Genomic DNA, 15484 nt, shown 5'->3' with positions numbered 1-15484 from the left:
ACAAAAACGTCAGATAAAGGCGTGATTATTTAGTGGCTGACTAGTGCCCCCGTTTGTCTAAAATATGGGGTTTCTTTTTAGCCTAGAAATCTAGACGCACCCTAGCGGCCGCAAAATATATTTGCTGCCAGGGTTTAGTCTAGGCACTCACAATACACTTAACAGCTCCAAAAACCAAAATTTGGTCAGGCCAATCACATCGTGTGTAACGTCTGTGCTGCGGGCTTAACATGATGACGACAGAGCTGCAACGGTTCCTACTTGAAAACAAAGAATGGCTGCTGCTGCTGGCCATGGCCGGACTTACCATTGGGCTTGATTGGGCTTGAGCCCAGGGGCCCCGGCCAATAGGGGCCTCCGTGCCGGCTTGCGTTCGTTTGATTTGTTCAGTCGTTTTCATTTATTATTTTACAGCCTATTGGTTGGTGCGGAATTGTTTGGTGCTGCATTTAATTCGTTAATATATATATATCAGTCATCTTGGTGCTGAATATGACGCCCTGCGTTTACTGCTTTTGAAACCCATAGATGCTAGTATAATAGCGAATACGCGAAATGAGAGTCATAAATAAGCTTTACAGATAACGAGAAAGAGCAACGCGAAAATGAAGCGCTCCGTATGAAAGATTATTAGAGTAGGTCTTGTAACTCTGTTTTTTCTTGTTTGTTTGTAATCTAACGTGATACGCAGCAGGTATACGCAGTATATCCACTAGTAATGGTCAAGGATTTCCGTATACCCATTTAAAAAAGCGTGAAAATACTTAACAGTGTGTGACAAACCCTTGACACTTTCATTCATAAATTGACATCTGAATCACTCACCATTCGCATGCTCCACTTGCTACTTTGGCGGGTTGAACCTCATATACAGTCGGCTATTTGATATTTGGTACATTTAACTTCATGCGGCACTGCGCGATCCGATCATTATATGAAATCAAATTATCACGGCGCAAAAGTGACTGTAAAGCAGACGGGTGTATTCACGTGGTTCAACAACAGCCAAAAAATTACATCAGAGTACCGCGAGAGCTCACACGGAGAAGTCTGCTTTCTAATCGCTCTCGCGGTACTTCGACATCATCACCAAGCGGTCTGCGTAGCGCCAAATGAAATCCAATCTGTTCGCAGTCTGCAGTTCACACGACCCTGTAACCAAACAGTTTCTGTGGAAAAGTGAACGAGTGGAGCAGGGCTACGAAACATAACAAAATCCGGAGAGTTAACAACGCACATATGATTATGTCAACATTTAAATCATCAGTCCAGTTTATTACTTCATCTGGAGGTGAGGATTCACTAAATCATGGCCATGTTGATGTCCTGATGCTTTTTGATATAATCCACTAACGTTAGCTAGACTATCTTTCCTGTAGTTTCTCTTTCAGCATGTTTGCTAACAGAATCACAGTTTAAACTTCTGAAGAGTGTTCATTTTTATATCTACGTTCAAAGTATTAATGTATTACGTTCATATCAGACGCAAAATTAATTAATGATCATCTTCTCCACTTTGGTTTTTGGTGTCTAATATAACATGATGGTCTTGTCATAATTATTAAATTACATCCTAAAATATTTTCTTTTCACTGCACCACTTAGGCTATATGCACAAAATATGCTTGTTGATTATGTTTATAACATTATATGGTGTGTAATAAGGTGAATGTTAATCAAAACATATCATTCTCTTCTTAAGCTAAGTCTAACATAATGATTTTAAATGTTGTTATGGGGCATTTTTTAATGTGCATGATTAATTTGGATTTGTGACATCCCTAAAATACATGATTTAATTTTAGACTGGGCTTATGTTCTGCTTTAGAGATATAGGGGCAGTTTCCTAGTCAGGTCTTATCCTAGTCCAAGACTAAAATGCATGTTTGATCTGTCTTAATTTAAACACATTTTGCACTGATATATCTTAACATATATCATTGCCATTGTTTTGTCTCAAGACGCACACCAGTGATGTTTTTGTAAGGTTTGTTTGTAAAAACTACTTGAATGCCCTAATATAACCTAGCAATAGGCCTAGTGCTGGATTAATCTAAACCCTGTCGGGAAACTTCCCTAAAATGTAGTTCTATGATATATTTTTTATTTTAGGTTGTTTACTGTATGTACACTCTCAGAAGATAATTTACACAAACTGTCACTGGGGTGGTACCCTTTCAAATAGTACACCTTTGTACCTAAAGAGTGCATATAATGGGTAAAAATGTACCTATATCTGTACCTAAATGGTAAATATTAGGACCCATTTAAAGGGTACCGTCCCAGTGACAGCTTTTGTACCTTTTGTTCTGATAATGTAGGGCCCAAAATTTATTCAAGCCCAGGGGCCTCCACCCTGTTAAGTCCTGCCCTGCTGCTGGCGAACAGCTTTCTTTTGAAGCGGCTTTGGCCGCGACTCTGGAGGACTTAGACTTATGTTTTTCTTTGAGAGAAGAGCAAATAACCCTACTGAAGTCCTTTTTAAGCAAGAAAGATGTGTTTGGAGTTTTGCTGACTGGTTACGGTAACTACGTCACCTTCTTCGTTGCTCTGATTGGTCATAGCGCTATCCTATTGCGTGCAGAGGCATTTTGAGGGACAACCTTATATCCCGCCCCTTGCATTGAGCCGTTTGTGTGAAGAGTTGCCAGACCTTACATCTTGATGTAGGTCTGGCTAACCAGGCTAGTTTCTTTTACCTACTGTACTTAAATGGGTCAGTAGCAACATGAAATAGTCCACTGATATTTACCCACTTGATGCACATGCCCACCGTGCATCGTTTTCTCGGACGCACCGTGTAGCTGTAAAAAAACGTGCGAGGGCCCGCCATCGCTGCTTGCAGCTATATTTTTGTGATTGAATCTACATTACGGTGGGTTTTTTTTGACGCGCGTGGGGGGGCGCCTAGATATTCGAATATAATCGGATACATTGCATGATATTCGAAATCCGTTCGAATTTGATTTTTCCCAAAAGTGACAGCCCTAGTCAGCACAATATTGTAAATTTAACAAACATATTTTTCTGTATTATTTATATTTTATTCTTGATTTATATATTAAAAGAGAAATTATTATGTGATTGGTGATTATTATTTACACAATACCATAATAAAATTTTATTTATTAATTAACATTTTCAAATATACAGTATGCAAAAGTCTTAGGCCACCATGCCACAATTAGATTTTTGTTTTTGCAATGTTATAGTGATCATATATAATTGGTTCTCATTGTCTTTAATAGAATACATACAGAAAATACAGGAAATGTGTATATAGTATTAAAAACTGTATAAAAAACGAAGTTTCATGTTTTTAGGGTAAACTCCCCTTCCACTTGAGCAATAGCAGGAAACGGCAGGGATCTCTTAAACCTAAATAAAATTGGTAACACTTTACAATAAGGTTCATTAGTTAACAGTAGTTAATGTATTAACCAACTTGAACAAACCATGAGCAATACATTTGTTACATTATTTATTCATCTTTGTTAATGTTAGTTAATAAAAATGTAAGCTTTAATTGTTTGTTCATGTTAGTTCAAAGTGCATTAACTAATGTTAACAAGATTTTAATAAAGTATTAGTAATTGTTGAAATTAACATTAACAAAGATGAATAAATGCTGTATAAGTGCAGTTCATTATAAGTTCATGTTAACTAATGTAGCTAACTAATGTTAACTAATGAACCTTATTGTAAAGTGTTACCATAAAATTAAATCCTAATTTCTAATTTTAAAGAAATTGGTCTTTTTACTTAATTCTGCTCAAAAACGCTCAAGATGTTTTTAGTGCCAAGAGAGGTCACACCAAACACAGACAATGCCTAAAGTCATGCCATTTAGTCCTGAATTTTTTTTTCTGTTTGTATACTAATAAATTATATTGAAAAATAAATATGGATGGACATTAAAACTTCTAAAACAACAAGTCTGGTGGTGTTGGCCTAAGACTTTTGCACAGTACTGTAGCTTATTAGCAATTATCTTTATTTAACTAAATTATTATTTTGTTTCATAAATAATACATTTAGTTTGTAAATTGGTATGCTGTGGTTTGTGTTACAGTGGACCTGTGTATATTGTAGGACCAAATATTATAGAGTAGATTTCAAAATCATTAAACTGAGGGTGACTTTGACATTTTTAACAAAACATGAATTGAGTGAGATCAGAAATGCTATAGCACAGACTATGACCTTAAATCTTTTCTCAGACCCAACTTAATGTGGACTCGGACTCGACCTTCTCTGGTCTCGGTCTTGACTCTGACTCGATTAAGCTGGTCTCGAATACAACACTGCCTTTACTAATGTTTACTACTACAACCTTATTTAAAGTGTTACCCAAAAATGTATTTCCTGTTAAGCAGCTTTGCAACAATGTCTATTCTGAAGAGAGCTATAGAAAAAAAATTATTGAAGTTATATGCATACAGGCGCTGATGACTGTAAATGAACGACTCAGGACTCTCTATCCAGACAGTGAAGAGCTGTTTGACATCGTTCTCATGACCAACAATCATGCCCAGGTTGGAGTGCGACTCATGAACAGTATAAATCACTATGGTATGCATAGCATTCCTCATTGCATCTTGCTCATTTCATTTTGCTCATTGCATTTTGCTTATTGCCTTTAGAATACCTCTGTTATAAAGATTTTATTTATTGTGGAGATGAATTATATACATTCAAAACAACCCCTAAAAAATTATATAATTTAGGTTTAAGATTTATAGTTTATTTTATTGTTATTTTTAAAAACAATATTAGGCTATGTTACTTGGTATTATATCAGCAGTTAATCTGGATGTTGTATTTGTTATTTGCTCTCATTATAAAGTCAAATGAAACAGCATTTACAACCCATTTTGCCCTTATTGTTATTAATAGCAAACACTGATCACCTGAACAGTTACTTGTAGAATGCTGTAGAATGTAGGTGCTGTAGAATGTAAAACTGTATTTACATAGGCGTAGATGAATAATAAGAGTTCTGAACATGGTAATGACATATCATGAGCCTCAAACACGATTGTTTCCTCCTCCTTATGTGAATCTTGTGCATGCAAAAGACTGCTGGAAACATTACAGTCGTGATGTACGCCCCAACATTAAATTACACATTAAATTAAGTACAATGTTGTTACAATGCTAAAAACAAAGTTGTGACTGCTGAGTTAGCTCTATATGCTAGATAATGCTATATTCTGGAGTTTAGGCTGAAGTTCTACTATTGATGTTACAGTTACGTTTTGCAGGTTTATACTGAAAAAAAAACCCACAAACTTACCTCTCAGAAACTTACCACTCATTTCCAATCTCTGAATAATTGATTATTCCTCAAAATCTGTATCTTCATCTGAAACAGGCTCAAACATAAGTTCTGCTTGCACACACACAGTGCTACTGAAGGAGCTGCTCTGAGAGCAGAGCTCAACATTATTATTACACAACAAATAAGGTAATAATAGACAATTTCATTCTGGGGACAAATCCTAGTGTTGTAAATGGATATGTGAACCTGTTTCTGGATCATTTTTGCACTTAAAGGGGACATGTCACAATATTTTTTTTAGATGTCAAAAAAATCTTTGGTGTCCCCAGAGCACATATGTGAAGTTTGTCAGGTTTAAAATACTTATGAACCTTAACAAAAATAAGACGCACTCAAACCACGAATGGGGTAGTATATATTCTGCAGGGAGAACCCAGATTGAGATGTCTCATTAGGATACACTCAGACTGTTTCTCGATCTGAGCTTCTCTTCGGACTGTATTTATTTAGGTTTTAATCACTGGTTCTTGGTTCACTGCGACGGTCGAACCTCACAGACCTTCACAATTGTAACAACATCCCACATTCTGCTAAGTCTAGAAAAATAGGATTGTCTACATTCTACAAAAAAACAAAGATAGTAATTAAAATGATGCAGCTTGATAATGCAGTAATCAAAGGTCTTATGATAACAAAAGCACACTCTACCCACTATTTCACCTTGGCAGTTTTTCTGAGTACCTAGTAAGATTAATATGATTCTAAGCAAATGATTATACATTCCTAAATCTAAACCAAGGATTATACATTCTTAAATGTTAACATAAAATATTCAAAAATGTAATAAGAAATACTGTTTATCATTTATAATGTCTTCTACTTTGGGTTGTAACCCATTACCTTCTTAGGCACTTTAGGATTAAACCGTCATGAATAGACAAATAAAGGGTTAAATAATAGGCTTTAGTAGTTTTCCAAACAACAAATTTGTGGTCTTCTCCATTTGCAATATTACCCATAAAATATGCATCAGTAAGTACAGATTGAATCATTTTCTTTTTCATTCTTGAAATACATTGTATCACACAAGTCAAACACATGCATATTAGCAAAAGAGCAGATAAAATTGGAACAAATATTTTCAACAGTTTTTTCCACCAAGATCCTCCAAACAACCATTGCGTCATATCCTCAGTTGTAACGTAGTCTTTTTCCATGTCCTCGCTCTTATACTGGCGTTCAGAAGTCCTGGTGTATATGCAGATGTTGATGTTTAAAGAAAAGATTTACATACCCAACAATTGGAAATATTAGGCATCTTAGCGTATGTATGAGCTAAAGTTACTGCCAAATTAAGATTACTGTGATGTTCTAACCATGGATGTAATAATGGATCTGAATTGTGAATCAGAATAGAAATCAACACAGCAAATAACATTGTTTTTTTGTATTAATTTTGCTCATACCCTTCAATGTAATAATAAAAAATGACCATTGGCCTGAATTTCAGTGAATTTCTTAAAGGCCATATATCTCTGTGAAAAATAAAAAAACAAAAACAAAAGAGAAGAAAACAAGAGAGCTCCGTGGCAAAAAAACAACAATTTGTTTAAACAAATTTGTTAGGAAATATTTTATTTTGACTATTGCTAGGAAATAACTAGTTTTGACTCCCATAGAAACTAAAGAAACCATCAGGCGACTAAGCTGCCGCAGTCCGGTGAAGCTAAACATTTGCCCCCACCCCATATCTTCATCATGAGGTGGCCCCCTCTTCACTAAAAGACAAAGTTCTTCTCATGACTGTATCCCACATCGGCTGTCTAATATTTGGGGAGTATAAGCTAATTTGCATCTAGGTTTACCTAGCAACTTCCCTGCTGTTGAATTTTATTGCTGAAGGGGTTCCTAGAAGGACCGCATAAGGATCGTCCCATCTTGGTTTTAGGCCTGAACGTTAATTAAAAATAAAATGTTATATAAAGTAGTGTTACATAAAAATAATTTTTTATATTACAGTTTTTCTCCATTGGTTTGGCTCATTTTTTGAAACAGAAATTACATTCTCAAAACAACATGGACAAACCTCCAAACCACTTGGCAAGTGTTCACAACAGAATTGAATTTCTCATTCATTTCATCAAATTGCAAATATCTAAGTACATGTCTCAATAGCTCAGTACATCTTTGCAACTGATTAAGTACAGGTAGCCTACATTTAGCACAATTTCCAAGTGAATAGATCTTGTTGATCTAAACTGATTGGTTGATTCTCAGTCTAATGGTTGTTCACTCCAAAATGTGTCAGCGTCATTTCATTGTATAAGTCATCACATGCACAATAGTCTGTTCAACTGGCAAAATTAGTCAAGAACATAATACCATGAATAACATATATGAATGCTTTGAACATTTGATAAATTTATTACAGCAATTGACAGTCAGGTAAAACTAAAACTTGACTAACAAAGTAGGAGTTTACGCTTTTGTAGAGAATAATGTCATTTGAAGGAAACGAGACCCCTCACATCCTCATGTTTGTGGATGAAGCTGGCTTCAACCTGGCCAAGGGCCGAAGACGTGGCCATAAAATTATTGCCCACCGGGCAGCAGCGTGTGGATGGTCAGGAGGGTGAGGATGGTGGCCAGGAGAGGAAGGGTGAGGACAGCGACCAGGGAAGAAATGTTAGTTCTGAAACTCCCGCATTATTTACAGCAGGCTGCATATAATTTTTATTGTTTTTTGTGTTTATATTAGAGTATATTATGCTTTATATATTTTATTTTGGTCTGGTGTATGGAAGTTACTTTGTGTGTGAATAAAAGTCGTTACAATTTCCTTGGCAGTGTGAGTGCAATGTGTGGTGTCAAACCTTGGAGGCTACTCTTCCCCTAAAATCATATTTTTTTTTCAGTTTTATACACAATTGTATTCTGTTAGCTAGACAAAAAACAGTACAGTACCATTGTCAATAAAGGGCTAAGACTGAAAGGTGGACATAAGAGATATTTCAATGGTCCCCTGCCATAGTGACAAAACATCTAAACATTTCGACTTGCAGTGCTTACACAATGCCAAAGGGACGATACATTTTGGGGGCACTGACTGTTAAAATGAGAAGGATATTTAGTTTTGACACATGAGTGAACTATTTTGGGAGCTTTTGCAGGTGAACCATGGTGTTGTGCCGAACCATCCACTTTATTTTGACAAAAGCACCAAGAGTGTTGAGAACGTCCGGTCTGCTTCAAGAAATGAGGCAAGCAGTTGAGAAGGATATTTGCCATTTTTGTGGCACTGACTCTTTATATGGGAAAGGAATTTAGTTTTGAAGCATGAGTGAACAGTTTTGGGAAATATATGAGCTTTTGCAAGCAAACTATAGTGTTGAGCTGAACTGTAAGACTGTTTTGCCAAATTATCTTAGAGTTTTGAGAATGTAATTTCTGTTTCAAGAAATGAGCCAAACCAATGGAGAAAAACTGTAAACCCATTTGCCCTGGCACAATATTATGTTGTCATATTATCCATAAAGGCAGCAAAACTGTTAGGAAATACCCGGAGTCGGAGTCTCAATGCAAGTAATTTAATGAAGAGTAGTAGAAAACACTGGATGTAGACAGGATAATAGAATACACTGGATGTAGACAGGATAATAGAGTACACTATAATGAGAGTCACTGTTGTCTCAAGCCGTCCGTGAACCACACAAAGCCACACAATAATCCTCCTCGCAGACACAGAGTCACAGGAAACTAACTGGCAAAGCATCCAGTTAGTCCAAAAATAGGAGACAAGCACAATCGGGAACCAAGCAGAAACCCGAACACAGGATTAGGATCCCGAAACAGAGACAGTAATCCAAACGGGCAGGCTGAACCTATGGCGAGAGCAGAAAGGAGAAGTTAACCGTTGCGTGGTAGAAACACTTGGACGGACAGGGAGACAGAGATCTAACAACGAGTGCGTGATGGAAGACGAAACAGAAAGGTATAAATAGACAAGAGGGAACAAGACACAAGACTAAGGTTTTTAATTAATGGGATAAAAATGACAGATTTTAAGGAACATGTAGGCATGATTACGTTATAAAAAATACAAACAACATTATTTGAATGCTTGTCATTTTGCCATCAAAATACAGAAAATACATAATTTCACAAATTTCCACAGGATAAAGAACTTAAGGAACAATGTATTGTTAAAATTTAAATGGACATATGACCTTATTTGAGATAAGATTAGTGTTATTAGTGTTTTAAAGGAACCGTATGTAGTAGGGTGGCCAAAAATGGTACTGCAATCACTTTCAAATTACTGTAGAGCGGTGTATCCCATTCCACTTCCCCCTGACTCGAGGTTGCCAGATAGTATAGGCTGCAGGATCCAACAGGAACATACTGGTTGCTACAAGAAGCTTCCAATGGCAAGTGACGAGTCCTACACATTAAGTTTTTTTTTCTTTTAAGCCGACCGGGCCACACTAGCGGACCCGACGAGTCTTTGTTTACAATCTATTAAGTTTTTCAAACTATTACGATTACAATTTATCATATTGATGAAGAAGGGTAGACCAAAACACTACATGACAACATAAACATCAGTTGAGGGCTGCAACTCCACTTTTTAAATTACAATATCCTGGCCGGACCACTGTTGTCAGTGATATAAGTATTTTAAATGAAAATGATTTGTTAATGTCTACTGACATATCAGGGCAATTTTATGATTTATTGATATACATTTCTTACATACTGTTCCTTTAAAGAAAAGTTAAAATGTGCACACATCATATCAGTGAATTGCCAACAGGCTAGTAACCAAAACAGATTAAATTGGGTCACCTATGTAGAAGTTGGTGCCTTCTAGGCCGAGAAAACCCAGAAAATTTGTTTTTTTTTTTGGCTCATGTGGATAAAAAACACCAAATCCCAGAATGCATTGCTTCACTGCTCTACGAGGCCACTCCCTAGTCACGCCTACCAGTTCGAGAGGGCAGGAGGGAGGGAGATTCAATTAGGCTAAATACAACTTTTACAGACACTGGAAAACGTGAATCTCTGCGACGATTTAGTTGATATATTATTATAAATACTACCTTTTCCCCATCGAAATGGTGATAAGTTGCATTGTATCGGGATGTTCGGACTCAAAGTTTTCATCATTTGGCGCGGTGTAAACAATGGCTGCGGGCTATCAACCACCCAAAGTTTTGAGAAGACAACTGATGTGGTAAAATTGAAAAACCTGAGGGTTTGCAGTCTTCATTTCAAGCTGGAAGACATCGAACCCAATGTACTCGAAATGAAGTGAAACACGCTAAAGGACACTGCAATTCCGTCCATATTTACCTTTACAGACGACGAACAGCCGGGGCCATCTGGTATCAAACGCATTCGTCTAGAGGTAAGACTCTTGCTAATACTCGACTCTGTTTCTGATCACACAGTAGCCTTTACATGGTGATATAGTTGTTAGCAGTAAAGTTAGCAAAGTAACGTTAGATAGACAATGACATATAAGTTGACTGTTCTCAAAATAAAACAACTGTTAGCTATCGAGCTACTTCTGGAGTTACGTTTCCACGCAACCCTGTTGCTGTAAAGTTATTCGATGGTTGAGATAACTGCAGATACATTTGCTAGATGTACATTATTAATTAAATAATATTTATGCTTGTTACACGTAAATACCATTGCATTTTATCTGTAAAACTGTAAAATATAGTAATATGCCATTTATCATTGCATATTACTGTAAGGTACTTGAAAATGACTATTTTCATTTTTATAGCTTTAGTTACTTTGCATATTCATTTTCAGACTTTATTGATCCGGTGGTGAAATTCAAAAACTACCTGCAAAGTCAAACTTCCGCTGTTATTTTGTCAGTGTTGGTTTGTAATGTGGGAGACTTTACATTGGTTTGCAAGGTTTGCAAGGTTCAAAGTTACTAAATGTATTATCTTTCATAGGTCTGTCATAAATCATATGTGATTTTCCTGTGCAACCAGTAAGGGGGACGTTGAGGTAAGACATTTGATTCTTATTTGTTTCTTTTGTTAGGAAAAACAATTTTTCTAGACTTATTGATGATAATCATATTTCATGCAGGTACTGAAATGCCGGTGGAAGTCCATTCTACACCATGTGTGTAATGAGCATGAGTGGACAGATGATGACGGAGGACAGCATCGGTGTGACCATGCTCTTCCAAAGATGCGCATGCGATGAAGAAGGATTCTGTGGCATTTCAAGACCTCTCATAGCTGGTCCTTAACAAAACGCTTCTGAGAGACATGGAAAAGATGGCCCTGTTCAAACATACTGGTGAGAAGTTGCGCTTTTACACTTGATTGTTTTTCCAAATCCTAATCATTATGGGTTACACTTTATTTTGATAGTCCACTTTAGACATTCTACATCCCTTCTTTCTTTCTCGTTATATAATTGCACACAGGGCTGCTGGAAGTCTTTCACAGTACACCTATGAACAGTGTTGGGCAAGTTACTTCCAAAGTGTAATACATTATACATTACAAATTACTGTCAATTGAAAGTAATTAGTTACATTACAATATTACCGACTCTGAACTGTAATGAGTTACACTACTTTTGCGTTCCTTTTGAGTTACTTTCATCAAAATAACAGAAGTATGACTAGGCATTATAAAATGTTAAAATGTAGTTTATTGATGCTTATAAATCTAGAAGTTATGTGTTGGCCCTCGAGCTTTGAATAGGCACAGTAAAAACTTATGGCAAAAAACAGTAACAATGACTGTCAGAGTCATAAACATGGACAAATGATCTGGTAAAAGTCTGGTAAATGATGGTACACATACCAAACACAATAAAGCTAGAGCCCACTATAATGCAACCTATAGACTAATAACATGGCAAGACACGCAACCTCTTTTCATTTCTATTCTTTAATTCACTTTTAATTCAGATTCACAGCACAAACCTGGCATGCACTGGGTTGACACAACTTATCAAAAAGTGCTATTGGAGGATCAGGCCTCAAGCAATACAGCTCATTTCAGTACAATATAAGGATTACATGTAGGTTAACATATAATTGCTTAATAAAACACAGACAAACAGAGGAACACTGCTTTTTGCCAAACAATGAATATAGGCTCCCATACAAAGGCTGGTAAAAACGGTGATGTACTGTTGTACTATTTAAAAAATGTACTATTTAAATAACCATGTTTAAGTCTACATTAATGTTTTGTTGTAGTTTTGGTTTCTGTTTGTAATAAAACTGTAGATAGCATAGGGATAGCCTAGCAATCTATTATGTATATGGACTGTAACCATAGCAATGTTAGCTTACCTTGTCATTGCTGGTGTGGTGAAATGGATTTTACTGGCAAGATTTCTAAAAGTCTCTTTACCTCTGAGGTTCAAGCAGCATGGGAGACCAATAGAAACTTTCTGTTGCTTTTACTTAGTGCTCTCATTCGCAGAATTTTGCGTGTGCGGCGCTACCGGACCTGATTGCGACCACTTTAGTCAATGCTTATACACCCGCAGACTTCACAGATTTGGCTCTTTAAGAAACGCGTCAAATACAAAATTAAAGTAAAAATGAACATGCTGCATACAGCACCTGGAAACAGACATACGCTGCGTCCCAAACCGCCTACTTCCATACTATATAGTAGGCAAAGAGTACGAGAAGTAGTGCTTTTCGCCTACTATATAGTATGGAAGTATGCTGTTTGGGACGCAGCCATTACTATTTTACCTGCAGCTTTTTCCTGTGTGGATGCTGGTCGCGCGCATTGGTCAAAAAAAAAAAAAAAATAACACGTCTATTTTTGAAATGCATTGTTGTAACGCGCTCGTTACTAAGACTGTAACGAGTAAAATATTACCAAAATTTATTAGTAATGCGTTATATTACTGCGTTACAGCAAAAACTAATATATTACTGTAATATATTATATTTTGTAATGCGTTACTCCCAACACTGCCTATGAAATACCTTCCCAAATGCCAGGCATTCTCATTCCAGGGAATGAGGGAGAGTTGTCACCTTGCAATCCTGGAGCACAATCAGAACATTGTCAAGAGGCGGCAGGCCACAACCAAGACCGGTGTGTTACCATGTGTTGTCAGAGTAGTATAATATCCAAAATTAAAATGTCCACAGCTAAGGGAACGATCATACAGGACATTGAGCAGTGAGGTGTTGTTGTTTCGTATTGGCGGGAGGAGTTTCGTGCACTGCTTATGGGCACATAGTGGAATAAAGTCTAGCAAAGTCGAATCTTAGTTCAGATTTTATGTGTTATTATATTAAACATAATATTATATTACTACTCTTATAATGTTAGTTCCTGCACTACAATGGTACCACACTGCCAATAGCTGTACATACTGTACATATCTTTCTATATGGTTCTTGCTGAATATGAATATTTATTGTTTTTCTTATAATATATTCTGTTTATACACTGCATAAATCAATATTATTTATACTACTATTAGGTTACTGCTACTACATTGCACATATCTGTACATGTTGTTCATACATGGTTCATATTCCAAATCAGTATTTATTCTGCTCTTACAAGGTAACAGCTAATAAACTGCACACATTTATATTTCATTTTTATTACTCTAAACCACCTTTTGTAAACAAACAGCACTACTGTCTAAACTGCACTATATTTTTTGCAGTTTTGGTTGGATACAAATTACATTTAGTTTTTTTGTACTTGAACTCTGCATAATGACAGTAAAGTTGAATCTTATCTAATTTCCTACCCTTTACAGGAGATGCACGGTTCAACCAAGTGTTCTGCAAGAGATCCAAGCAGTGGGTCTTGAAGAAAATCTTCATACCACACACCACACAGTTTGTAGACAAACTCATCCATAAGGTCATAAAAAAAAGACTCAATCCAAACATTGTGTTCAAGGTGCCTTCCTCCTCACTTGCCCTGCCACAGCCTGCGCTGCCACCCAACATTGCACCAGTGCCTAAACCATCAAAGAAGGCTGCCACGACTTCTTTCAAAAGTTGCTTCTGAGACTGACACTTTCTAATAATAATAATAAGCACCTCTTCCCTTAGTCCTTTTGCTGTGTCTAATCAGATTCTGCCACCACTCTGTCTTTATATTTATATTATTATATACTGTGTGTGTGTGTGTGTGTGTGTGTGTGTGTGTGTGTGTGTGTATGTATGTATGTATGTATGTATATGTATGTATATGTATGTATATGTATGTGTATATATATACACACACATACATATACATACATATATGTATATACATACATACACACACACACACATAATTATTATTATTTTTTGCTTTTTATATTGTGCAGGAAATTTTTTGATGTAAATTATGTCCTTGTTTATTTTAATGTCTGCTTTTTACAGGTGGCACAATATTTTTCCTTTGTGAATAATAAAAACAAAATTTCTCCATCTAACGCTGTAGTCTTTTGTTCACCAAAGTTATACATTATAGACTTGTGGAGGCGTAATGATTACTGTCACTGTGATTTAGCTGTCACTACAAAACTACCTGGATTATTTCCCCTGTTGGAATTCATTTGGGTTAAAAATAAAGCCAAATATTATGTGTGTGTTGTTGTAAACCTTTTTAGCGAAGACCAGGAGACTTGGACTTCCTCGAGCAGAAGTCTTTATTGCAGAAAGCGATCTTCAACTCAGAGCATAGAGCTTGGGGCGCTGCAGTAACCAAGTCTGGCTTACAGTAGCCCTACATTACATTTATACACATTTTAGGGGGCAGTCCCCTAAATGGAATAAAAAGCACTCAACTTTAAACAAAGCATGTAAATTCAGTCAAGGAATCAGCCCGTTACTGGAATTGCTTCAGCCCTGATCTCATCAGCATACCAGTGTAATTCAAATGCATAGGTGCTAATCCAATCATCCTAACAGTATCGCCCATACCTTCAAATGCATAGAGACAAAGGCACAGTTGTGCCTTGAGCTTAGCAATCACCTTTAACTTGGTACCCTTCCCAATGGTCAGGAAGAGCATAAAGACAAAAGGTTAATGTCTTAACCACCTGGGCTGCTTGACTTGATTGTAGAATGTCTTAATCTTTACCTCAAGATGTAAAACACAATGTATATCACTTTTTTTAGTTTACATACTATTACATTGGAACCTAGATATTACATTTTATAAATTTGTAATCCTA

At 36.4% G+C, this 15484-nt stretch overlaps 1 protein-coding gene and 1 long non-coding RNA gene across 2 annotated transcripts in view; both read left to right on the top strand.

Annotated features, from left to right (window-relative positions):
* Positions 1 to 15484, top strand: part of nt5c1bb (5'-nucleotidase, cytosolic IB b) — an 83754-nt gene that overhangs the window by 10763 nt on the left and 57507 nt on the right. Inside the window, exon 3 of the mRNA XM_065263749.1 lies at positions 4443 to 4572. Coding sequence (XP_065119821.1) covers positions 4443 to 4572 — 130 coding nt within the window. The remainder of the gene's footprint in view (positions 1 to 4442; positions 4573 to 15484) is intronic.
* Positions 4590 to 14469, top strand: LOC135745448 (uncharacterized). The gene is made up of 4 exons (XR_010531244.1): positions 4590 to 10688; positions 11257 to 11311; positions 11396 to 11611; positions 14072 to 14469. It is a non-coding gene; the product is annotated as an uncharacterized lncRNA (long non-coding RNA).

Source organism: Paramisgurnus dabryanus, chromosome 12, assembly GCF_030506205.2.
Source record: "Paramisgurnus dabryanus chromosome 12, PD_genome_1.1, whole genome shotgun sequence".
NCBI lineage: Eukaryota > Metazoa > Chordata > Actinopteri > Cypriniformes > Cobitidae > Paramisgurnus > Paramisgurnus dabryanus.
Note: the sequence above shows the minus strand (reverse complement) of the source record. Positions and strands in the feature narration are given on the sequence as shown.